The sequence below is a fragment of the Cantharellus anzutake genome, assembly GCF_015039405.1.
Source record: "Cantharellus anzutake strain C23 chromosome Unknown EI90scaffold_4, whole genome shotgun sequence".
Lineage (NCBI taxonomy): Eukaryota > Fungi > Basidiomycota > Agaricomycetes > Cantharellales > Hydnaceae > Cantharellus > Cantharellus anzutake.
The window spans coordinates 1,299,236-1,325,558 of NW_024066954.1; the positions used below are offsets into that span (position 1 = coordinate 1,299,236).

Sequence of the window (26,323 nt, forward strand, 5' to 3'; positions counted from 1 at the left end):
AGAGCTTACGGAGGTTACGGAGGCGGGGTTGAAAGTCCGAGGGATATTGGCAATGGTGTTTACATAGTATGAGGTCACCAATGCAATGGACTAAGACCGAGGTGGAGTCAAAGTCCGAGGTCAGGACTATGACGGAGGCTCGGAGTAAAGGTATGAGCAGTGTCCAAGTACGAAGTACGGGACAGCGGTGGAAGGTCGTAACTTGGCGGGAGGGTGGTGGAGGAGTACCAGAGGGAGGAGAGAGGGGAAAGGTAAGGGGGAAGGAGTGGTGGAAAGGAGAGTTGTCAGGTCCGAAGGTGAGTATCAGAGCGGACGGGGGAAGCATAGGAGGATGACAGGAGGGTGGAGGTGTTGTGAAGGAGGAGCAGAGTAGGAGGGTGGAGAAGTAGTAGGAGGGTGGCGAGAGGGGCGGCGTTCGGTCCGAGGTGAGTATTGGAGCGGACGGAGATAGGGGAGGAGAGGGAAGGAGGAGCAGAGGTGGCGTGGGGGGGGTAGAAGGAGGTGTGTTGCCAGGACCGGAGGTGAGTATCGGAACGGCAGCGGTAGGGTATGACTCCGGAGGTGAAGAGGGTGGAGGTCCGGAAGTCGGGTCAGGGTCGGGTATGCACGGATATGACAGAAAGTAGTTTCCGTGGAGGTTCTCTGATTGTTTTTATAGTCAAATCTTGGTCGATTGTCCTAATTCTTGGTTTAATATTTGCTATAAATTCCCCCGAGAATTCCGTCTCGTTGATAGTAAGCTTGAAGTATTTTTGCTATTTTTCTTTCTTTCAATTTATCGCGTATAGTCATAATAATTCGTAAAAATTCGTAAAAATTCAGGTCCTTCTATTTTCTTATATCTACTTGTCGTATGAGGTTTTGTGATTTATCTGGCATATTTCCATAATGGGTTTCCATAGTGTGACCGTTATTTCTCCTACAGCGGGTCTTTCAGGACGTATACTTTTCCTCTGTACAGAACCAGCTCTCCTTGTTTCTCCCACTCATCCGACCTCAGCATGCCCTCTCCCAGTTCCCGCATCGCCTTTACCACCTTCTCATCCAGGTCCTTTGCCCTGCTGATTCTCTCGAGGATGGTCACCCCTTCGCCTTCCACCATGACTGCCTCTGCCACATGGGCCTCAAACCAGGCAGGTTGGAGGAGAGTCAACCCGTTGTTGTTGTCCTTGCCTTTTGGGTGGTCAGCATGGTGTGAGAGCACATCGGGTTTCCCCATGAGTTTCCCTGGGCGGTGGATGAGGGTGAAGTGGAATTGGGAGAGGAAGAGTGACCACTGCACTTGGCACCGATTCAGTCGTTGCGCGGTGTGGAAGTACCCTAGGTTGCGGTGGTCGGAGTAGACTTTGACTTTCTCCTCTGCTCCTTGTAGGAAATGCCGCCACTCCTCAAGGGCGTGTACGATCGCAAGCATCTCCTTGTCGTACACCTCATAGTTACGCTCTACATCCATAAAACTCTTGGACATGAAGGCTACGGGGTGGAACTCTCCGTCTGTCTGGAGCTGGGATAGGACCGTGCTGGTTGCGAAGTTAGAGGTGTCGCACTCGAGTTTGAAGTGACCTGTATCAGTGGGGAAGGTGAGGACCGGGGTGGAGGTGACGGCGTCTTTGAGGGCCTGGAAAGCGCGGTTTTTGTCAGGTCCCCAGGTCCATGACTTGGTTTTGCGGGTTAGTGCATGGAGGGGGTGGGCTGTCTCAGAAAAGTCTTTGATGAACCAGCGATAGAAGTTGATGAACCCCAAGAAGGACTGTACTTCCTTGACCTTGGTTGGGGTTGGCCAGTCAAGGACTCCGCTGACTTTCACGGGGTCCATCGTGACGCTTCCCTCGGAGATGACGAGGCTGAGGTACTTGATCCGCTTCTGCTCAAACTTGCACTTTTCCGGCTTTAAGAAGAGCCTCCGCTTCCGCAGCATCTCCAGGACCTCTCGGACGACCTTCCGGTGTTCTTCCAGGGTGGCAGTGAAGATCAAGATGTCATCCATGTAGCAGATGACGACCTCTCGGTCAATGAAGTCTCGGAGAATGTTGTTCATCATTGTTTGGAACGTCGCTGGGGAGTTACACAAGCTGAAGAACATGATGGTAGGCTCAAATAATCCCCGGTTGGTCGAAAATGCTGCCTTCCACTCATCGCCGTCCTTGATGTGGACGTTGATAAATCCCCAGCGCAGATCTAGTGCCGAGAAGTACTTAGCGTTTCGGAGGTGTGTGAGAACGTCCAAAATGAGTGGGAGGGGGTATGAGTTTTTGACCGTGATCTCGTTGAGCTTTCGGTAGTCCTGGACTAGGCGCAAAGATCCATCCTTCTTCTTGACAAAGAAGACTGGGGCTCCCATCAGGGATTTGGATGCTCGTATGCGCCCGTTCCACAGGAACTCGTCCAGCTCCTTCTGTTCTGGTCGTGACAGGGGGAAGGTCCTCCCTCTCGGGAGTTTGGCATCCGGCGCCAGGTCTATCGCATGGTCCCAGGGCTTCTGGGGGGGCAGCTGGTCGAAGGCTTCTTTCGAGAACACATCCTGGAAGTCCTGGTACTGTTCTGGGACTAGCGCCTCAAACGGCGCAGGTTCCACTTCTGGTTCGTGGGCTTCCTGGGCCATCCGCTGAGATGGTGTCGTGGTTGCTCTCAGTTCGTGTCCCCACCCTGGAGGGATGATGGCAGCGTAAATCCCGTCCCCAGGTTCCACCGTGGGGTCCAAGTTGGCATGTCCTCACGCTGACCGGCAGGAGGATGGGCAGCAGGACATACTGACCTTTTGCCGCATCCAGTCTACCTCTGGGTTGTGGTGCAGCAACCACAAGTGTCCGATGATGAGGGACTGTCACCTGAGGTTTGCGACGGCGAAGCGGGCCCGCTCCGTGTGCCGTCCAAATGTCAGGAGTGCCTCTAGTTCCTCAGTTATGGCCCCATTCTCGTTTGGGGTGCCATCGACATTGTGGACGGGGATGGGTTGGGGGAGTGGGATCATCTCGAGCCAGTGTTTTCTGACAAACTCGGGGCTTACGAAGTTCCCAGTGGCTCCCGAGTCTAGGAGGGCCAACGCAGAGACAGTGGCGAGGGAGGTCAGGGCAGTCAGCTTTACAGCTAGGTTGAGGGATCTGGGGGGTTGCTTGGACAACACATAGATGGCAGGTGGTGGGACCACTACTTCGGGCGCTGCGCTTGGTGTTTCTCTGTCCTTACTGATCGAGGACGCGGTTTTCCTCTTTTTCTTGGCAATGACTCAGTGGAATTTGGACGTTGGCGCTGGCTTAGGCATGTCATGGTATCTACATGAGCTAGTACTATCGCCTACAGGCGGCCGGGGCATGTCCCTCACCAGTCACCTTCCTGAAAATCCTCTTGGGCTTCTACCTCTTGCCCTTCTCCTCCATCTGTCTCTGTCCCTGGTTCATCCACCAATTGCCTCCTCAGCCCCTCCATGAGTGCCCTGAGGTCCTCTGGGTGCATCCGCCTGGCTCGGCGGGTTTTTGGCTGCAGGCAGTCCCATGTGATGTGCCCCGGTGCGTTGCAATTGTAGCAGAGGCTGCTTCGTCTTTGGTCTATCCTCGAGCAGTCAAGGTCCATAGGTTGTGGCCCTCCCCCTGCCACAGGGCGCGGTGCAGGAGGCAGCAGTGTGGTGGCAGGTGCAGGGGCGTGGCGGTGCAGGGGCTGAGTGGGCTTGGAGGGTGGTAGGGAGTGGGAATCTCACAGGTGGGAGCTGGGGCCTGGCTGGGGGGAAGCGGGGTTGGGTTGCCTGAAAGCGTCGCCACTGGTTGTCAAGGAGGGTGGCCTCGCATTTCCACTCGGCCCAGGTAGTCAGCATGGGGCGGAGGCGGTAGATGCTTTCTCAGAGTCAGGAGTTGATTGCCTGTTCGAAGCGGTCTACTAGCCCTACGTCTCCTAGCCGCGAGGCAGGGCCAAGGATCTCGAACTCTTGGATGACCTTGTCCACAGAGTCAGTGCCTTGTCGCAAGGTGGCCAGCTTCTGTCTGGCCATGGCTTCATGGTTCAGGTCTTGGAACATGGCATCGAGTTCCGTGTTGAACTCGTCCATGGTAAGCCTGGGGGAGCCCGTTGTCAGCAGTGCGATGGTACGCTGCGTTGCCCATGCTCCCACAGTCCCTCCTTTCATGTAAGACAGGACAAAGAGGATCTGGGAGAGGGCATTGGGAAACTCCGCCGCCCGAACGTGGAAGTAGATGCCACATTTAGCCTTGAAGTGGTCAAGGTCTTCGGTTGCTCCAGAGAAGGGAGTGGGGGGGGGCAACTTTAGGCGGTTTGGGTCTGGGGGCGGGTGCAGGTGCAGGTGCGGGTGCTGGCGCCAGTGTGGGCACAGCTGGGGGTTGGTTCTGGACTTGGCTCTCTACAATAGCTTGGAGCTCTTGGAATCGGGACAGCAGCTCGTCATACTGCTCTTCGGTCACCATAGCGGGGGAGATGGGGGAGGCGGGGGAAATGAGGTTAAAGCCTTCTTCTGCTGTCAGGGACAGCTCCGAAAGCAGCAAGGTCCCGGCGCGAGGGACTCGATGGGACAGGTGTCGGCTATGCATAGCAGCGGTCCCGTTGCGGGGTGAGTGTCCCTGACCACTTAGTCTGAAGTGGGAAGTTGAGAAGAAGGCTGCTTCTTCTGTTCCCACCCCAAGTGCTATTATATACATGCAGTTGGGGTCACGTGGGAGGAGCCACGTCATCCCTGCACACAGCCGCACTCCCCTGGGTATCTCTGCAGGAGATCCCGGAGGTGTGCCACTCCATGAGTGGGAATGTGCGCGGTGGGCGCGGCGATCAGGGGAGTGGGGTTAGGTGTGTAGTAATACATAGAGAAGAGGAAGTCGACCATGGAATGGAAATAGAAAGAAAGAAGGAAAGAAGAAACAGGGAGTGATAGTGGGGGAGTGGAGTAGGGCGGCACGGTGCGGGGTCAGGTGGGGTGTGCCCTGACACTGACCCTCCCAATTCTCCACCCAATCCTGCGGCAAGCTCTTCTTCAGCTGGCCAGAAATGCAAGGCACCGGATGATGATTGGGCAGTAGTTATGTACAGGTGGAAATACAAGGATGGCGAGAAGCGAGTTGCATTCCGGCATTATAAGGATGGCTGAGACCCCACATATGACGATGGAAGACCCATGTTCAATGTTCCCATTAGCCAAAACAGTGCGGACATGTGGGATCAGTTTGTGGAGGAACAAGAAAAACTTCACAATGACGAAGGGGTTGAGGATTATGTGATGGTTGCTGAGGGGGGTTATTGGATGCGTATTCCCCCCACTCATGGAGGGTTCTTCAACCCCATAACCGACAACCCTTGTTTGTATACCCATGATGATGATCCATTTTCGCTGTGAATAACTCCGCGAAACATGTCTATATGTATGTTTGCCATATCTACATAGTCTATGACAATATTTGGATGGGCTCAAAAGTATCCACATGAACAGTACCATCCTTGGGCTTGACTGTCGCTAACTTGAGAACATGCATCATAAATAAATGACAAAGGAGATGGATGGTGGACTGCATCATCATATTGATGGCACATCCAGGTCTTGATGAATGAAAATGATTCCTCAATTGGATTGAAGTCCGGCGAGTATGGTGGCAAATACAACAAATGGCCACCTAGATTGATCAGATCAAGGAAGAGAACAGGAATAGAGCTAATACTGTACCTGCTTCATGTTCAATAAGTGTGCATACCTCCTGACTGTGGTGAATGGAACAGTTGTCCAGGAGGAGGACACTCCATGGTCCTGGGTATGGTCACACATCAGCAAAAGTCCATTATGCTCTGGAGCATCAGGAGTGGCTGGAGACAAAACAGCAGATTGGGCACTCCTGGAGCCAATAGTGTTCTCCTGGGAGGGGGTTCAGGAGCGGCTGGGAGTGGTGAGGAGTATGCAATGTGCCAGGAGCAGTGGAAGGAAAATTTTGGTCTCTAAAAAGTTGAAAAAAAAAATTTTGGGAAAAAAAAATTCAAAAAAAATTCAGGAACTATAGTGCCTTTAAAGTGCTTTCAGGACATATAATTATTTGCGAAATTGAGGAAGAAATGATGGAGAAAAATGGAAAATACTTTCGGAGACCTGAGAAGTAATGAGAACTGAATTGATGGGAAAGTCTGAAAATTGAATAGGAAAGTGAGGGGAAGCCTTGTAGCATTGTTATTTTCTGCTGTTGTGATTTTTCCTGATTGTTCTTGGTCTCACTCCCAGCTGCTCCTGGACCCTCCCAGGAGCTTTCAGGAGCTTCCAGGAGTATTGAGGAGCAGCTGGGAATGAGACCAAGAAGAATCGGGAAAAATCACAACAGCAGAAAATAACAATGCTACAAGGCTTCCCCTCACTTTCCTATTCAATTTTCAGACTTTCCCATCAATTCAGTTCTCATTATTTCTTGGGTCCCCGAAAGTATTTTCCATTAGCTGCTCCTGGACCCTCCCAGGAGCTTCCAGGAGTATCCAGGAGTATCCAGGAGCAGCTGGGAGTGAGACCAAGAAGAATCAGGAAAAATTAGAACAGCAGAAAATAACAATGCTACAAAGCTTCCCCTCACTTTCCTATTCAATTTTCAGACTTTCCCATCAATTGTCACGACCCGGCAATTCCCACGGTCAGGTGATCACTCCCCACACCTTCTCCCTCCCCCGCTTCGACCCCATCAACTCCGCTGCCCGCCCGACGCTGCCTGAACAAGCCCACCACCCTTCCCTGTCACCACTACCTGTTTCCACGGCCTGTCACGGGCCTACAAGTCTTTCCTTATCATGCTTGTTTTTCTTGACGGCCGTACACAGCCGTCCTTCTCCCACACTCTTTGTTTGTTTTCGTTCCTTCTTAACCCTGCCCGCAATCTCTGTGAGATCTGGCGACTTAATTCTATTCATCCCGTTATACTTAAATACCGGTTGTACATTACCTCGTACTTTAGTTCGAAAATCAACTAGGGTTACCCCTGCATTCTCTGTCTGACCCAGTCGCACCTTCTGCCTCCTGAAATATCGGGGCTGTGTCAAGTACGAGGCGCAACGCTCACGAACGAGTCATTGAAGCCGAAACCCCTTTCCGCCATGATTGTCATCCCTGCCCTTGATGGGCTGTTACGCCGAAGTAGCGGACCTTAATGGTTGCTGACAGCGAGTCACGGTAACGTTTTCCCACGCCCTGACATCAATTCAGTTCTCATTATTTCTCGGGTCTCCGAAAGTATTTTCCATTTTTCTCCATCATTTCTTCCTCAATTTCGCAAATAATTATATATCCTGAAAGCACTTCAAAGGCACTACAGTTCCTGAATTTTTTTTGATTTTTTCCCTAATTATTTTTTCAACTTTTTAGAAGTCCCTATTTTTCAAATTTTCCTCATTTCCCTCTATATTCCCCCTCATTCTCCCCCTCATTTCCCCCTCATTCTCCCCCTCATTTCCCCCCTCATTTCCCCCCTCATTCTCCCCCATTTCCCCTTCCTCCATATTCTGCAAGTCCGAAAGTGATTAAGTTGCCAGATTAATCATATATCAGGCCATAAATTTTGACTGTGTATTGGTGAGTCTCAGTGTCCTTGATGTATAGTATAGTGTTTGACCTAAATGTTAAGTAGTGTCTTGTTGTGTTAGTCTTGTGGTAGGAGGTATTCATGGGGAGTCTTCCCTCTTTTTTTTCCTTTTCATTTTCAAATGCTCCAGGATGTCATATCTGTCAGGGTTCAGCACCCCGCCTTAGGGTGCCCCGGACTCCCCACCTACTTTACCCCCTTTTTATTCTTTGACTGTTGCCTTGTTGTTGCCTTTGTGTGTTGTGTACATGCATGCACGGGATAGCGCGGGAACTTTCTGAGCGAGCAGCTCACCCAGAATGTTCCCACGCTTACTGGGCACTGCCACCTGGATGTTCCCTCCGGGTCACACTACACAACTCTAGGAGCTGTATAGTTGTGGGCATGTGACCCATTCCTTTATATAGCAACCATGCGGGGAGATGAGACCTTTACCCTTCTTCTCATCTCATGCCCCGCATAGGCAAGTGTATATTATCTTTCCTTTTACTATACATCTCATGCCCCGCATAGTGTGAGGACAGGTTAGATGGGGGTTGAGGTCAGGGAGCCTCCAAGTCTGAGGCCAGGCCCTGACAATATCCATACAATCCCGACCTCCGCTCCGGGCTCCCGGAACTCCGAACTCCGACTTCTGGAGCCCTACTTCCCTTCCGTCACCTTCTCCTTGCCGACTCCCAAGAGGTTATCCCACCTCCGGCTTGGACACCACCTTCGGTCCGACTCCGGAACATTCCGGGTCCGACCCCAACCTCGACACCTTCCAGATGAGTACGCAAAACCTATGCTCCCGACTCCGGACCTCTGCTCCGGAATCCCGTTCGCGTCTCTGTCTCCGGAACCTCCGGTCTTAGCTCCGACCTCGGACTTTGACCCCACCTCCGCTTATACCCATTGTATTGGTTAGCTCATTCCATTTAATTATGTTTGCCAATATTCTGGAGTTTAACTTCCGAGTTCGGACTTTCCGGACTTATGTCGGACCTTGCAACTATTGCATTGTCCTATTCAGTTCCGCTATTCTCCCTCATTCCTATTTGGGCTGCTGCTTCCTTTCTATTCAGTCAGCTAGCCATTCCCCACTCCCTCCTTCCTTCCTCCTTGGGCCTTGGCCCTTCATTCCTCCTTTGAGAAACACCATTGAGTCAAACCCTTGACCCTCGGTGTTGTTCCTCTTTCCCGCTCCCTTTGTCTCCTTTCGGAGTACCCTCGCTCCTTTTGATTCCGGACCCCTCCTTATATACAATGTACATAGTAACTTGTAACCTCAGTCCGAAATCAACCTGAATTCCCCCCAAGAGACTTTCCCTCTGCTAGATCCGAAATTAGGGACCCCTAGGACAACCAGCAATGGCACAGTGCTCCGCCTGAGTCGCTGAGGCCGAGGTCCTTCCACGCTAAGTCTCCAATTCCACTCCGGAGTCATCCGAATCCACCACGTTCTAACACAGGAGCTCCCAGAAGCTTCTCACCCCTATACATTTTGAAGCATTAAATTGTATTTACTGGATATGTTTGTGCACAAAGCAATGCTCCATGCCCTCCTGGGAGTGCCCTGGAGTACCTGACCAACTCCGGAGGAAATGAGCTGTTCCTGGACTGGCCAATCTCCTCCTGATTCTCCCAGTGCTCCCCATACTCCGGAGCACTCAGGAGCATAACAATTTTTTGCTGATGCATAAGCGGTACCTAGTCACAAGAAAACATTAGTGGTTCATCAGGGAAACAACAGCAAGTAAGACTGACAACATGCTCACAAAGGAATTCTGTTAGAACGGGTGGATTCAGACGACTCCAGAGTGGAATCGGAGACTTAGCGTGGAAGGACCTTGGCCTCAGCGACTCAAGCGGAGTGCTGTGCCATTGCTGTTTGTCCATTTGGTCCTTAATTTCACAGTAGGTGAGCAGGAAGTCTCTAGGGGGCATTTCAGGTCGGTTTTGGACTGAGCCCAAAACAAGTATGTACAAGCGCCGATATATATAATGGGGGGGGCAAAAGCACAAGGAAACAAAGGGGATCCGAATCGGGATGAAGGTGTCTGAACAGGAACAAAGGGATGACAGAAGCGGAGCGGTACCAAAGGTCATAAGGTAGAACCTGTGATACGTCCGAAAGGAGGTAAGGAGGGTGAGGCCCAGAGGGGCAGGAGGATGAGGAGAAGTGGGGATGATGACTAACTGGCTAGAATGGGAAGAAGCAGCAGTCCAAATAGGGATGAGGGGAAAATGCGAGAAATACATTACAAGCGGCGAAAGTGCCGAAGATGATCCGTGGAGCTCGGAGGCGGGGTTGAAAGTCCGAGGAATATTGGCAATGGTGTTTACGTAGTATGAGGTCACCAATGCAATGGACTAAGAAGGTGGAGTCAAAGTCCGAGGTAGGGACTATGATGGAGGCTCGGAGCAAAGGTATGAGCAGTGCCTGAGTACGAAGTACAGGACAGCAGTGGAAGGTCGTAACTTGGTGGGAGGTTGGCAGAAGAGTACCAGAGGGAAGGGAGAGGAGAAAGGGAAGAGGGAGGGAGTGGCAGAAAGGAGAGTTGTCAGGTCCGAAGGTGAGTATCAGAGCAGACGGGAGAAGTGTAGGAGGATGACGGAAGGGTGGAGGTGTTGTGAGGGAGGAGCAGAGGAGTAGGAGGAGGAGTAGTAGGAGGGTGGCGAGGGGGGTGGTGTTCGGTCCGAGGTAAGTATCGGAGCGGATGGAGATAGGGGAGGAGAGGGAAGGAGGAGTGGAGGTGGCATGGGAGGTAAGAGGAGGTGTGGTGCCAGGACCGAAGGTGAATATCGGAATGGACAGCGGTAGGGTAGGACTCCGGAGGTGGTGAAGGAGGAGGTCCGGGAGTCGGGTCGGGATCGGGTATTGAAAGGTTATCTTACTAGTTTGGGGACGGTAACGTTCCGTTCCCCCGTTCGCCTCAGGCCTCAGTAGTCCGTCTAAGTATACGCTTGATTTGGCTGTATATTGACGGGGTAGAAGTAAAGGCTAATCCGCCTTTTACAGCTACCCCGAGGGTTTATATACAATCTTATACATTCTCGGCACAAATAAATAGAGAAGCTTCCGCAACACTAAATTAGCGTTGCGACATAATTATTACACAACACAACATCAACTGATGTTGTGGGCAGAATATAGACATGGGCTGGGGCCTCACATCCTCCTCCCTTGCAATACTAGATCGCAGACAGGGTACTAGCATATATACACAAGGGGAAAGCAAGCATTTTAAAGAAATAAAATTTTTTAACGTTCTACATATGAAGGATGTATGCAAACGGGGGCACACTCATTGCAGGAGGCTATAATAGTATTTTGTAGGCAAAGCCCACTTAGAGTTTCTCCTGGAACATATGCACCCAGATCTCGACGACAGTGTTGTCGACGATGGAACGACTTTCTCATCGTTGTGAGTTTATTAAATACCATTGTCCACCATGACGATGTTGACAGTGTAGGTCATCGATGGCAGAGTTGTCGCCGACGAAGAAAATGAATAATCAACGACGTTTGCGTTGACGAAGGATGAAGGGTACAGAATAGACAATCAACGACAGCATTGTCGTTGACGAAAGTGAGTAATCATCGACGGCATTGTCGTTGACGAAGGTATGGATGTGAGGGGGTCAGTTCCTCATTCGTTTACGCGGCGCTGACCCGGACGGGCCAGAGCTGGATGGGCGATTCGATGTAGTCCTACAAGTCGTCGTGGACCTAGCCGCATCGACAGCGACATCGTCACTCAGATAGTTGTCGTCGTAGTGACGAGTCTCGACGTCAGCGTCGTTCATGGACGAATCCTCGTCTTGACGACGGTGCGAGTAATGGACATGGTGCGCGGGATGGCCACGTCCATGAGAAGAGGGAGCACGCCCTCGCACTGGTGGTGCGTGGGTGGATTCGTACACCGACGAGTGTGCATACGTCAGAGGGGGGTATTGCAGCGGAGGTGGGGCGTTTGAATACGCCACAGGGTGTGGGCTCGCGTACATCATAGGCGGGTTTGAGTACGACGTTGGGGGAGGGTTCGAGTACATAAGTGCTTGTTCCTGGCGTTGAATTTTACAACGCTCACGAGCGTCGTCAGTCATTGGTTTTATCCATCGACACGCGAGGATGTACATCCGTGCAATACGAGCCAGGGGGTACTGGTCGGGAAGTCTTTTCGCCTCCGTCTCAATGTCGTCACGTGACATACGCATTCGTGAGGCGCGGTTGTTTGTAGCCACCCTGTACCAGTCGGTACAGGTGTCGACGTCCTCTTGCGAGGGCTTGCCCGTCTTGAACGACCAGGCAAGATGGTACATTGTAGCATAGAACCTCACACCTTCTTCGGTGTGTATGTAGTTACGAACCAACTCGAACCACTTAGGTTCTTTGTCACGGAAGAGCACAGCCGCGTCTGGGAATTCGATTCTATCGACATGGTCGATGTTGTAGAAGCGGGTAGGAAGGGCCACCGATCGACAATATGTCGGTGGGGGTAGGGGTTCACCATGCACTTCAGTGAGTTTGGCGTCGTAGTACTTGTAGTAATGGTAGCCGGGTGGACGGTTCGCGATGAATTCTTCGAATGGGGCATCAGGGTCGACGACCCATTCACCTTCCATCTCGTCATCATTGGACGTGGGAGCCCATCTCTTGGAAGAGGTGGTTTTTTTCGACGGCGCAGACTTGGCCGACGCAGGATCCACCGGGCCAACCCCAGGGATAACGATGGTTTGGGGAACAGTGGGCCGTGACGACGAGGGAGCAGAAGATGTGATCGGGGCGGGTTTGGGAGACGCAGGGCATCCCCTTGCCATGCGCGCGACTCTAAAGACGTCCTCGTTGAGTTCGTCATTGGCCTTTCGGAGGGATTCGACCCATCGATGAAGACAGTCGTTTTCAGAATGCAGGTCGTCGGCCTCGTTCTGCAGCATCTCATACTTGTTCCTGAGCTCATCGAGCTCATCATTCCTACGTTCGTCTTCGAACGTAGTCTCTTTACGTTTCTCGAGTTTCTTCTCGATACGGGCCCACACGACTTCTGTAATCATTTCGAGTTGATCGAGCCCTGTCTGCGTGGAACGCAGCAGGTGGGGGTATTTCTCACTCACGCTTATGCGAGTGGGCAGGACCAAATGGTCCTGTTTTGGGGTTAAAACGCCCATGCTGGGTGCTTCAGGGGTGACAGTCTGAGCGACTGTGGAGTTGTCGTCCATCGACGACATGGCAGCATCCGTGGTGGGACTTACAGGTGGGGAGTTTGGACTGGAGTCTACGAGGGCCTCCTTGATGGGGGAAAGGTCGAGGGAGGAATCAGCGAGGGGGGATTCAGTCGCGTTCATTTGAGCGATTTCAAATTTGATGGTAGGAAGCAGGATTTGATCCCGCTTTCGTCGCATTTATCCGATATTATTCGGATATTCCCGGACTTGCCAGTTAAGGCAACTCATGGCTTCAACGCCATAGTTGGCCGTGATAAGGCATTGATATCCGCTGGTATCGGACCGGTAGGCGACGTTCACGCCGTGGTTGTGATGGTCCGCTGGATCTATTGTCCGGCGTCTGATCCCGTCGTTGACGGTTCAGTTCCTCGACGTTCTCTACCCCTTGTACTGTTAGGTAGTCATCCAACACAATTAGATCATTTATGTTGGCCAAGGGTTCCCAAGTAAGGTCACCAAGTCCCCATCGGACACGGAACCATAAAGACTTATCGTCGTCCCATCGATGGTCGACGATTTCCTTAACCTGGTATTCCCATTCTGGGTCGTCGCCAAAGTCGTAAAATACTTCTACAGCGCACCCAGGGAACAGCACAGAATCATTCGGCTCATGAGGTGCGAGCCATGAGACGTGGAACTTCGCAAAGATATTTCTTTGCATCAACACTGGGGGAAGCCTGAGGACGTAGTTTGATGAGTCCTCAAATACCTCCAGTATTTTGTAGGGGCCAATATAAGTTGGCAACAACTTATGCGCCCTCCCCTTGGGGAGGTTCAGATCTTTCGTTGAAAGATATGCGTAGTCCCCTTTCTTCAGTTTTGGGGAATCAGGGCGCCGATGTCGGTTCGCCTGGATAGCCTGTTCCACACGACTCTTAATAATAGCGTCGTGAGCGGCCTGGATGTTGTCCAGGGCCCGCTGGGCAAAGGATTTTACCCCCGGCAATTCGGATGACGGCAGAGACACGGTCATCTGTGGGAGGTATCCATATACCAACTCAAACGGGGCGAATCCCGTTGATTTATTCGCACTTGAGTTCAATGCGAATTCTACCATGGGTATATGCACGGCCCAATCTCGCTGATCGGGTCGGACAAATGACCGAAGGATCTGGACCACCGTCTGGATCGCTCGTTCTGCTTGGCCATCCCCTTGAGGATGGAACGCGGTAGTTAACTTGAGTTTAACACCCATGAGTCGGTGTAACTCAGTCCAAAATTGAGACGTAAACTTCGTGTCGCGGTCTGACACGATGGATGTTGGCATGCCGTGCAAGCGCACGACATGTTGCAGGAACAGATGCGCCAGCTCAATAGTCTTGACCTGGGTCGTCACAGGCACTAGGTGAACCTGGCACGTTAGTCGGCACAGAACTACCCAAAGGTAGTTATAACTCAGGCTCGTCGGGAATGGTCCGACGAAATCCATGGCGATTGACTCCCAAGGTTTCTCAGGGACCGGGAGCTGGTGAAGCAGTCCCGGATATCTGAGTTTGCTTTTCTTGGTCGTCTGGCATGTCCTGCAGGACGTGCAGAATTTCTCGATGTCTTTTGACATCGAAGACCACCAGTAGTGTTTGCATATGTACTCGAGCGTCTTCTTGGCGCCGAGGTGACCAAGGATTCGGTGTGCATGCTCGATCGCGATGCCCGTTATCCTCTCCCCTTTATGAATAGATTCAGGGAGGACAAGTCATGGCTCGCCTGAATCATTCAGATGGAAAATTAGGCCATCGACGATCGAGAACCTAGGGAAATCCCCAGGTTTTGCCAGGATCCCTCTCCAAGCATTGTGTTTGGAGTAGCCGTCTTTCACACTTGTGATGAAAGCTTTGTCCTCCACATGAGGACGTAGTTCTGCCAATGGCGGCAGTACATCTTCGAGGGAAAGCTCCCTCCTCCCTTGACGATCGTCAGGGGGATCGAGCACGGATGCCTCGAGATCTCGTGGCTCCTGAGCGTCTCTGATAGAGTGGGACGCACCTAGGCGTATGCACTGCAGTCTCAACCTGTGCAGGTGTAATAATTCCCGTGCTTCCTCAGCACGCACCAAGGGCAGGTCGTCGCCCTCTTTATCAATCCGTATATCTGCGGATACGTAATCGTCGTAGTGGACATCCTCGTCTGACGAGGACTCATAGTATCGCGACAGGGTGTCAGCCACTTTGTTTGTGTGGCCTTGTACATACACGATGTCACAATTGAAACCGTGAAAGAAATTCTGCCAACGAATGTGACGTGGCACAGTGTGATTCTTCTCTTTGAAGTAAGTAAGCGCCTTGTGGTCAGTGACCACAGTGAATTTCCGCCCACCAGTCAGCTCGTCGAGCCATTTGGTGAGCGCTTTCAGAACGCCTAGAGCTTCTAGCTCATAGGCGAAATACACCCGTTGAGTCAGGGTGAACTTCTTCGACATAAACGCAGCAGGGTTAGAGGTTTGCCATTCTGCACCCTGTGCGAGCATGGCCCCGACGCCAGCGGGGCAGGCATCGGTGATCACCCAGACACGGTACTTGCCTTGGTCTTCTGAATCCAGTATATCCCAGATTATGGGCTTTAGAATCGGCGTCTTGCACGCAATTACTTTGATCTGTGCGAAGCATTTTTCGTGTAGGACGCTCCAGCGGAACGGCATATGGCTGGTGCATATGGATTGCAACGGTCCAGTGTATGCACTGACGTTGGGCAGGAATTTCGCTAGGTACTCAATGAGCCCTAGGAATCGCAGAACCTCGGTGTGGTTCTCTGGCGTTCACCAGTTCCTTATTTTGTCTAGTTTGTCGGAATCTGCGTGGATTCCGTTTGAGTCCACTTTACACCCCAGTATGTCGAGTACAGGGGCAAATGGCTCAAATTTTCTTGGGCTCACATAGAGCTTCTCGTCTCTTAGACGAGTATATATCCACAAGAATTTCTCGTTGTGTTGTTTCACTGACATAGTTCCAGTGAAGATGTCGTCAAACCATACGTGGACGGCTCGACTGATTTGGTCCCTTAGGATCCAAGTCAAAATGCGCTGGAACGTGGAAGGGCCGTTACAGTCCCCTTGTTGCAGCACGTTCGATATGAAAGTACCATACAGGGTACTCATCCCCGTGTATTGTACGCAGTCCAGTTCGATATGAATCTGTTCGTACGCGTCCGTCATATCAATCTTTGATCGATAAGTTACCCGAGCCATACTATCCATGATGAAATGCATGTCAGGCATGGGCGTGACATCGAGAATGGAGTTCACGTTGCGATTTCTCGCATCGATTACAGTCCATAAAGAACCGTCCTTCTTTGCAAGACAAAGAAGTGGAGCCGCCGTCGCGACTGCCTTGCATTCCCACCACTTGGCTCGCTCATAACGAGCGATCTTTTCTCGAAGCTGCAGTTCGAGGGCCTGAGGGCACGTAGCCCTTCTTTCTATATATTTTTTATTCGGATCAATCAAGTTGATCCGGTGGTTAACCTCCCTGAACGGAGGTAGGACTTCAGGGGCTGGCGCCATGATGTCTTTGAAACGTTCACGCCACCAATTCCTGAGTGGCACGAATTCAGGGTCTGTCATTGGCAGACCTTCTAAATGGGAACAGTTGGGAAGCCTGAGATCTTTCAACCTCGGGCTTGGCCAGTGATTGGGCCACTGGGAGGTATCCGCGTCTTTTTGAGCGGAGATGGCAAGGACGCGTGGCGAAGGGTTTCCAGCCTTTGCCGTATTGCATCATGCCGTCTGTTTAGATGACAGTTCGGATCTCGGTGCATGGGGGGGTTTGGGGCGACCGCGTGCAGCAGCCCCCACTGGGGTTTTACCCCGTTCCGTCAGGACATCAAACGTTTTGATGTCGCCCATCTTTATGTGGACGGTGTGAGTTTCGAAATTGAGGGACGCTCCGTTGGCATTCAGCCAAGGAGCTCCGAGAATGGCGTCATAGCGGTCAATGTTGACGACGTCAAAATAGTGAGTAGACGTAACCCCGTGAATGGTTACGGGAGTATTTGTGCCGTACATTATGCACGAACAACTGTTTTTGGTCCCCATCTGGAGAACCAAGGGGTTTGGCAACTCGAGCAGTGGAATGTGAACTGCTCAGACAAAATCTGGAGATAGGGCGTCTGTTTCAGCGCCACTATCAAATAGGACAAAAGCGTTTACCCCGGCGATGTTAACCTCGCCGGTGAGCGTCCGCCTTAAGTCGGCGCTGCGGTTTTCAGGGTATTTACCCACCTCTTGCAAGATTCTAAACTTCACATCGAATATTGGCGGGATTTTCTTCAGAAGCTTGTTAGGCACTGAAGAACTCGTCACACTTTGCGTTGACGGTTTCCCCGATGAAGATTTTGGGACCGGTATAACACCGTCCCTCTTGTAGGTCTTTACTGCGTCGTTGACAAGCTCAGCTACTATCTGCTCATCAGATGGCAGTTTGTCTGCTTGCCGAGCAGACGCTAATTTAATGGAGAAGTTTTCGTCCGTGGGATCCACGAACGTCATAGCACCGACGAACATGTCGGCATCCACTTCTACGTACTCCTCCTCTGCCTCAGCGAGGAGGTTGGGATTGTATGGGTCGTCCACGAGTTTATCGTCGAACGCCTCATCGTCGGCCATATAGTCCTGCACCTCTGCAGGATCTTCAACACCTTCCGGTTCTTCTACAGGCTCCGAGTCCTGTAGGTCTCATTCGTCAGACTCGACCGCTATGTTGTACATGCGCGGTTTGGGCTTGTCGTGATTTGGGCAATCACGTTGATAGCCTATTTTCCCGCATTTAAAACAATGCGGTTTCCCATCCTTATCCAAGGATGGCGTTGATTTCGTCGCTGTAGACGACGTCGACTTCTCTGTTTTTGGAGCCGGCGAATAGCTCGCACGGAAGGTCGAGCGTTGTCTGCTCTTCAGAGATGATGTGTTTCCCCCGAATGTGTTTTTGTACACTTTCTTGGTGGACGAAGAATCAGCAGCTTTTTTGGGTGCTGCTGCGGTGTTGGCTTGTTTTTGCGTCGTTTTTGACACGGCTGGCGCTTGCGAGTCGTTACAATACGCAGAGATCGCCTTAATTGAATCGTATGCGTGGTCCAGGCGGAGCACGGCGGTCCACAACTCGTCTTTCGTTGTGTAGTCCACGGAAATGTCGTGGCACATAACCATCTCCCGACGCATTTCGCCAGGGATGGCGTTCAGGAAACGTTCATTGAACGTTGCCTGGTCAGGAGGCGTGATCATCTCCTCAGCTGCACAATACAGCTGGTTATAGAAGTGTTTGATTCCCTTCGCGGAATCGTATGAAAGCATTTTGAACGCTTTCGTGGATGCTACTGCTGCAGACTTCTTGATGAAGGTGCAGATAAGGATCTCTAGTAGATCCCAGAATGGGGGGGTTACCCCATTCTGCACTCCAATGCGTATATAGTGCATCAGGAGGTCTTGCACCTCGCCTTCAACAGCGGTTGTCAAAGTGTGGACGTGAAACTCGTTGTAAGCTTCACCCTTCCACCCACACGACGACATATAGGCTAGCCAGGAGTGCAGCCAGTTGTGGAATATCTTCGAGTTATTCTCTCCAGACCATTTGATGGTCAGAGTCAGTCCCTGCATCTTTTTAAGCAGTTCTGGGCGTACATCTGCAGGCAGTGGCTGCAGGATTCGGACCTCCACACTTCGGTGTGCAGATTCAAGAAGCTGAGTCATGAACTCAGATGGATCAGGCACTACTCGTGCCACAGGTGCTGCATATGAACGCATGGTTGAGTCAAACAAACCGGGTCGTACAGACAAGCGGTTTGGAAAATTGGATGAAGGCTCCCGTTTTGCTTCGGTGCCAAATGGGTCAAGAAATGGTGGGTTGGGCCAGGACGAGCCACCCTTGCCACCATCCTCATCATCACCATCGCCACTCGGACGGCGGGGCCTTCTTCCCGAGTTAGACCTAACTTGGTCTACACGCCTCTTGCCCCCTTCTGGAGCTGCAGGCGGTTGTGAGAATCGGTGGTAGTTATCCAGCACTCGTCTGAGTGCTGTGCTGTGGGACAGTCTTTCAGGGTCTTCACCGTTTGCCCCATGACCCACGTTGTATACGAATGCTGCGTCTGCATCCAGATGGGCGTTAAAGTCGAAAGTAGATTCGCTGAGACTATGCTTAGTGAAGATAGGTCTGACCTTGGTGGGCTGTCCGCCAATGTCATCTACACAATCCTGGACGTAGATCGGGCATTTTTTCCGTGCGTAATAATCGTACGGAACACTGGTGGCTTCCGTGTCACCGTCTTCCTCTTGTATCGTCTCCACAGTGGCCTTCATCGGCACTGCTTTCTTTCTCCCATGGTCAGGAGGGAAATTACGCGTTTGAGTAGCGTCAACACGTGGTATTTTCACCCCACCGTTCGTGGGTTGGGACGACAGAATGAACGGCGTGGGCACGAAGCTGTCAGGGTTCAGCACCCTGCCTTAGGGTGCCCCAGACTCCCCACCTACTTTACCCCCTTTTATTCTTTGACTGTTGCCTTGTTGTCACCTCTGTGTGTTGTGTACACACGCGCGCACGGGATAGCGTGGGAACTTTCTGAGCGAGCAGCTCACCCAGAATGTTCCCACGGGTCACAGCCACAGTTCTGGGCGAGCAACTCGCCCAGAACGTTCCCACACTTACTGGGCACTGCCACCTGGATGTTCCCTCCGGGTCACACTACACAACTCTAGGAGCTGTATAGTTGTGAGCATGTGACCCATTCCTTTATATAGCAACCATGTGGGGAGATGAGACCTTTACCCTTCTTCTCATCTCATGCCCCGCATAGGCAAGTGTATATATTATCTTTCCTTTTACTATACATCTCATGCCCCGCATAGTGTGAGGACAGGTTAGATGGGGGTTGAGGTCAGGGAGCCTCCGAGTCCGAGGCCGGGCCCTGACAGAAGCCTGGTCTGAAATGGAATGGAGAAGTTCCACTCTCCCCCGTAGTCGATGATCCAGCCAGTTGTCCTGGGTCGATCTCCCTACCTTTTCCCTTGGCGTCAGTGGTTACTGGCGCCATCGACGGGGTAGGTGGCTTAGTTCCACTAAAGATGGGAACAAAACGTCCGTCAGATTCTTGCACCTCGATGGACGGGTGTGAACTTGTCGCCTCTGGCGCATCTGTGACGACAGCAGAGACAGTGGGGATCCCTCCAGGTATGGGGACCCCACTGATTGGTTGACCCGTTGGGTTAACGGGGACTACAGGGACCTCCTGGGGCGCTTGCGCCTCCACAGCGGGTTTAGTGATTGGTTGACCCGTTTGATTAACGGGGACTACAGGGACCTCTTGGGGCGCCTGTGCCTCAACAGCGGTTTTTTTCGTCTGGTCAGAGACAACGATAGGGTCCCCACCCGTTGTTGGGTTCACTGCAGGGTTTGCAGATGGGTTATCCACCGTTGCTGCAGGTGACTTTGGCTCGTCGCGTCAAGAGAGCACGAGGAGGATTTCGTTTAGTTTCTCATTAAGTCTTTCCTCCACCTTAATGATGTTATGATCTAGACGAGCGATGTTATCGCTATTCCCAGAGATTTGGGTATTCATGTTACGGACATCGCCTCTCAAGTCGGCGATGTCGTCGTCGACTTGGTCGACGCGATTTCTTAGTACTTGCACCATTTCAGACGCGAGGGAGTGGGTTGGGGATGGAGGACATGACGCGCGCATTGGGACGAATGCCGCGAGAGTCTCCGCTGCGAGGGCTTCAGACATTGTGACTTCGTCAACGTCTCTCATATAGGTGGGACGCGTCTGAGATGCATCCCTGGGCCCTTGCAGGCCCAGATCACCACCATCACTTGAGGTGGTGTCGTCTTCCACCCTACGGCCAGTGGAGGGGCCGGCCGTGTTGGTGGGAGCGTTGGACGTGCTCCTGGTGTTGTATCTCCACGACATCCAGAAGAGGTGTCGAGTCGTTCAACAAGTTCGCGTGAGAACTTGATCGAAGTCGTGCGTTGTCAGGGGCCGACGACGCGCGCGTTGCCAAATGGGGTTTCGGCGCCGGTAATGTGGTGCCGAGAATGGAAAGAGAATAAGAGCGTAAAAAAGTGAAAGGTTATCTTACTAGTTTGGGGACGGTAATGTTCCGTTCCCCCGTTCGCCTCAGGCCTCAGTAGTCCGTCTAAGTATATGCTTGATTTGGCTGTATATTGACAGGGTAGAAGTAAAGGCTAATCCGCCTTTTACAGCTACCCCGAGGGTTTATATACAATCTTATACATTCTTGGCACAAATAAATAGAGAAGCTTCCGCGATGCTAAATTAGCGTCGCGACATAATTATTACACAACACAACATCAACTGATGTTGTGGGCAGAATATAGACATGGGCCGGGGCCTCACAGGTATGCATGGATATGACAAATTCGACAAATCGGTCTCCTGTTACCAGTCCCTCAAAAACCTCATATGCAAGATAACCATCTACACCTAAGACAGGGAGAATTGAATACCGAGTCCCTCGAACAAACCGAGATCGAACTGGGCAACGCTTCCCAAGCCAGGCATACCCCCACTGACATGCAACGGTGCATTCATCCTTTGAACTCTCATCGATACAAATGAGCATGTTGGGGTCATGGACCAGCTCTGCATAGCAGCATTTGAAAGCAGCACGGAGGACCTCATTTCTTTCTATTGCAATCCTAGTTACTTGTTTGCGAGTGTAAAGAAGTGAGTCGAGTGTTCGTCGGAGGGTGCTTATGCCAACATCAACCCCAAATTCAGTACAGATACGGGCTTGAAGCTCATCCAAGAGAAGTGTGCCATCATTGTCAAGGTGGGTCTCAATGTAAGTGACAGCCTCTCCTGGGAGAGTGCATGGCCATCCAACTCTTCAAAGTGATGGGGGTCGGATAGTATTGTTGGTGTGCCAGCAGGTCAGGATTTTGTAAACTAGGGTTTTGCTGAAAGATAAAGTACGACATATCTGCTGAACATTTAGACCGTCCATCCAGAGAAAGGGGATACAAAGCTTTAGGTCATCACTTAGGCGGCGTACAAGGGGCATGGTTGGGGAGGCTGGGACATGAGGGCTGTTGGATGTTGTTGGTTATTGTTTATGTTCAACTTCACCAAAAGCGGAAAACATTATGTACAATTCGCAAACGGGAAATATATGAACTAGGTGTTGGAATTCAACGGGCACTCAGTAGGAGCTTAGGCCCTACGGCCATCATGGGTTTAAGGTGGCGTGGTTGTAACTCCTTTTTCCCTTTATTCTTCTTCGCTATGACATCCCGCTTTGAGTCGGGACCGACTACTCTTTGGCCTGGCGCACTACGCGCTGGTGCCCTATCTCTTTTCTATAAAACTTCCACCTTTTCGCACTCTCATTCCCCTCAGTTCACTTTAACATGAAGCTGAGGTGAGATTCATACTTCGACTAGTTATTATGATTCTTACTAATAACTAATGTACGATAGTTATTTCGCGATTAGGTATTATAACATTCTTAGTTCACTTTAATGTGAAGCTGAGTTATTTCGCAATTAGCATACTTATTCTAAGACTAGGGTCTAGTGAGAAGACCTCCTAATCCAAAAGGAGGGTTCCAGTTGCACAACTTTTCCCTGATAAACCGGTTTTCGCTGTAAACAATAAAACAAAATCGAACAAGAAGCGATCTATGCATATTGCGTTGAACTGCATGTAATACAAGCAACCGATGGACCAGCCTGAGAATGGACGCTCGAACATCAAGTTTAGCGGTCTTGTGGGTCTGTGTCACCAGAGTCAGAACCGTTCCAATCCGAAGTGTTAATCCAATCATCATCCGGGTTATATAGACGTTCCGGAACCCCACCAAATATTAATTCTTGGCGTCGGAATATGGTTGAGAACACACACACATCTAACAATTTCGTGAACTGTTCGATCTTGTTCCCGACTGGTGGCGGCAGGGCCAATCAGTAGAAGGTGAACTTGTGTGCACGCAGGAGACTCAAGCGATTAGCAGGGCAACAGTCCCGGCAAATGCCAGAACCTCTGGAATTGAAGGTGACCCGGTTAATTTACAATAGGGAGGAGACCGGGGAAGGAGGAGGGTTTCGCAAACGACAAGGACAACGAGCAATAAGGAAAGAAAGACAGAAGTTACAGCGGGCAAGGAAACAACCGAAAAAAGGAAACCTAGAAAAACCTAAGTAAGCAATCGGGATCCCACCCACCGAGAGTAACCGAAGGTCACAACACCTCCCCCTCGGCGAGACCGAAAGGCTTACCGGAAGCAAGGAAGACGAAGGAATGTCTTCGTCAAAAAACAGCATACAGGACAAAAGAAAAGACTAAGAAAGAACACGCCTTCAGCAGAGGAAAGGTATAAGAGGGCCAGAGCCCTGTAGCATAGGCGGACGAAACTCACGGATGAGATTGTCCGGAAGAATCGACCCAGGAATGCAGCGGCAAAAACCTGAATCGGCATGACTGTAACCTCGGAAGGCACAGTATGCGTAAGGCCGACAGCGGGTACGGCGCATAAGATTAAACACCACCGGGAAAAATGCCACGCGCGAAAAGAGACCAATGAGTGCGTTTAGACTGAGTGCGCACAAGCCTAATTTAATCTCGTACCTCCATTAAATAACAAATAGACAGTGGGGTGTCGTATGAGGATACTTGCAATTAGAATATGGCCTATAGTTCCATTTGACCACTATAGCGCTTTATAGTATATCGCGCCTATGCTATAGATCGGGTGACGCACAGCGTGATGCCAGTCGAGGGTTAACGACTTTCAGCGAGCCTAACAAGAACACGTCAAACTGGGTACCTCGCTGACTCAAGCACTTCAACCTCAAGCAGCGGACCAAATTATATTACATGCTTGTTGACAGGGATTACATATTATTCGACTTCATAAACTCTTCGTCGGCAGACCAATCCATATCTTCACCCCCATGTGCACTGTCCTAAGGAAGCGCGTCCGTAAGAGACAGGAATACAAGACCAAAGAATGCCTCAATAGCATACCTCCGTTACCTCCTTGGCAGGCTGCGCGATGTGCTCTTCCTGGATTGAGGAAAGGGAGGATGAGCGTCTACTACTGATCTTGCTACTGACCTCAGCATTCCTCCTCTGGCTGACTGTAGCAGAATGGCTTGGCTCTTGCGAGTCCTTTTCAACTCGACGGGGGCACTCTTTAACCTGGCGCATCATGAAATCCGCCTTACGGTTGTCAAGGATAAATTGGAGGATCAAACGTTGAAATGCCTCGCTAATATATTGCGGTGCATTTCGCGTTTCAGAGTCCTCCAGCCAATATCTGTCAATGACAAGAATCTCGGCGAGCCTACCAAGCAAAGGCCAGAGTGGTTTGTAGTAGAGGGTGTGGATATTAGTCACAGTGCTCTCACTCGACGGCCAGGGCCCACCGGCCAGGACATGAATCAGCGAATGCCGATCATCTCCTGTGAGAAGCGACCAGACGGACTGAGCAATGGATTCATCTGGCTCTCCTTTGGGTTGCGCGGTCACCGTCCAGTAAAGGAGTAACCACCAGACAGACTCCGCATCATGATCGAGTTCATGCCTCCATTCGCGGTTGTTACGACCACCCGGGTGGTCAGTGAGCAATCTCAACGGTGTGGACGGGAATTTCGCAACACGGTCCGGGTGGGCCAAAGTATAGGGTTTAGGACTATCAGGTACCGCAGCGAGAATTGAGGGAATGCGAAGTGGAACTGGTTTCCTCAGTTGAAGGGCACGGGCCATGAAGATAGGGGTGCCCTGATAACAATGCAAATGAAATAGGTTACAAAGAGAAGATAAGACATGACTGACCGTTCGTTCAGTTCGCTTGTGCTGACTCGGTTTGCGTGTAAGATGTTCACCATGGTTGAAATCAATGAGCAGTGCCGATGTTTCGCAGGGATCACAGCTAGGTTCAGTCTTGCATCAGTGACCACCCCATTGCCCCATACTGCAACATACCTCTCGTTGAGGAGATACTTAATGAAGCAAAGGGATGAGCCCGTGGCAGTGGCCATAGCCACCTCGCTCGCTCCAATAAAGTTGGCATGTGGAGTACTACAGGCAATTGTCGTCGGGGGTGGCTTATCATCAATATAAAGAACATTCCCTTTGCTAATGTCGCGATGTAGGATTTGGCATTCGAAACGCAAATTCCGCAACACTGCAGACATGTGAATATATGGAAGGAAGCCAATAAGACCAAAATACCTTCCAGGACATCATATGCGGTCTCCAACATCTGCCGCAGAGTAGGGATGCTCATGAAAGGTTTCCCAAATTGCCGCAATCCTGTGAAATACTTTCTTCGGGTGTCACCAAGGGGCAGAGGAAGGTCAAACACATGATGGTACACCATTTCAACCACGCCGGGCATTTTCCCTATGATGGAGGATCGTGTGTTCATCAAATCTGGTCCCGACTCGGCATAATTGGTCTTTAAGCACCGTTAAGAGTTTTCCCTGAACCAAGACTTCAGAGTCTGGGCTTGAGAGGACATGCGTGCGGGTCTGAAAGGGATTGCTGGCATAGATGGGAGTGAAGTTGGGGCACGTTATTGTCTCCCCTGGCTTATCCCCAGGGAGGCACACAGTATATGGAACAAAATTGTCCACTGCGGGGCACTTCGTATACCTTGCATCCGCAAAATGATCTGGCTTGTAAAGTCGATAGATAATGTCGTACATCAGATGGGGAAGAAGTTTGTCGTCCCACCCGAGTTCGAAACTGCGTATGCCATAACCTCCGATTCCAAAGAGAAACAAGACATTCTTTTTGGAGGCAAGTACTCCTTGTGCGACAAAGAGGTCAGGCCTCGCAAGGAGGAGGTAGTGTAGGTATGAAACGGCCTGCTTCTCTTGGGAGTCCCTAGACTTCCCTCCGGATGCTTTCTCACCAGCAAATTGAATGTTTGGCCAGAGTGTGGTACCATCGGGAAACCAATCCTTTTCGAAAGCGGCAGTATAATCCGGCTTGCAACCAGTGTCAGTGACATGCCCACGGTGGATTTTGTTTTCTGTAGACTTGAACACCAAGAGGGGCATGTCCGCAAAATCTAAACTCAAGGCCATATGCCAAAAAGAACAGAAAAATGCAGGGAGAGTGGTACTTACGCTCACGGTGTATGGATTGAGCCATTGTGTTGGCCACCATAATGAAAGTTTTAAGGGTGAATTTTCCGCTGGCCCCCTGGGATCGAATTCCTGGAACGCCTAAGAAGTTGGTGACATCCTTAAAAGTCTGGAAAGGTTTCAGTTTATGAACTTGTTCGTCGTATCCATAAGCTTGAAGTTCATCACGTTTATGCTCAGCATAGTACTTGGCTGGTTTCCTTGGGGGGGAGGACGGATTAGGCTGAATATGTCCACCCGAAGGAGCGTCTGGAGATGCCATGGCAGTTATAGTGGGCGAGTCAGAAGCAGGATCTCAGGTTTACTATAACAATATAACAATCAATTCGGACAACTCCGCTGCCGTTTTCAGTTGATCTATCGCGTGACGAATTTCTTGCTTCATATAAATACAAGACCTCCATTACACACAAGTCAGCGCGAGGATGCACACGAAAAGGAAAAGAAAAAAAAATCATGTATTTGAGAGAATATAAT

The 26,323-nt window shown here is 51.0% G+C and overlaps 3 protein-coding genes across 3 annotated transcripts; 1 reads left to right on the forward strand and 2 right to left on the reverse strand.

The window, feature by feature from the left end:
• Nucleotides 1-21,003: 21,003 nt before the first annotated feature.
• EI90DRAFT_2905472 (uncharacterized protein) lies at nucleotides 21,004-21,315 on the reverse strand (the record flags this gene model as incomplete). Its single annotated transcript, XM_039054207.1, has 1 exon — nucleotides 21,004-21,315. The coding sequence occupies one exon, from the start codon at nucleotides 21,313-21,315 to the stop codon at nucleotides 21,004-21,006; it is 312 nt and encodes a 103-aa protein (XP_038922433.1).
• A 1,349-nt stretch (nucleotides 21,316-22,664) lies between these two features.
• Nucleotides 22,665-23,208, forward strand: EI90DRAFT_3034144 (uncharacterized protein; the record flags this gene model as incomplete). Its single annotated transcript, XM_039058518.1, has 3 exons — nucleotides 22,665-22,891; nucleotides 22,984-23,089; nucleotides 23,110-23,208. Coding segments are annotated over 2 exons (333 nt in total), but the record flags the coding sequence as incomplete, so codon positions are not given.
• Nucleotides 23,209-23,584: 376 nt separating this feature from the next.
• On the reverse strand, nucleotides 23,585-26,108 carry EI90DRAFT_3012061 (uncharacterized protein; the record flags this gene model as incomplete). The annotated part of the gene is made up of 8 exons (XM_039056537.1): nucleotides 23,585-23,656; nucleotides 23,718-23,756; nucleotides 23,808-24,473; nucleotides 24,528-24,624; nucleotides 24,678-24,879; nucleotides 24,927-25,152; nucleotides 25,184-25,770; nucleotides 25,829-26,108. The coding sequence occupies 8 exons, from the start codon at nucleotides 26,106-26,108 to the stop codon at nucleotides 23,585-23,587; spliced, it is 2,169 nt and encodes a 722-aa protein (XP_038922435.1).
• Between the last annotated feature and the right edge of the window lie 215 nt (nucleotides 26,109-26,323).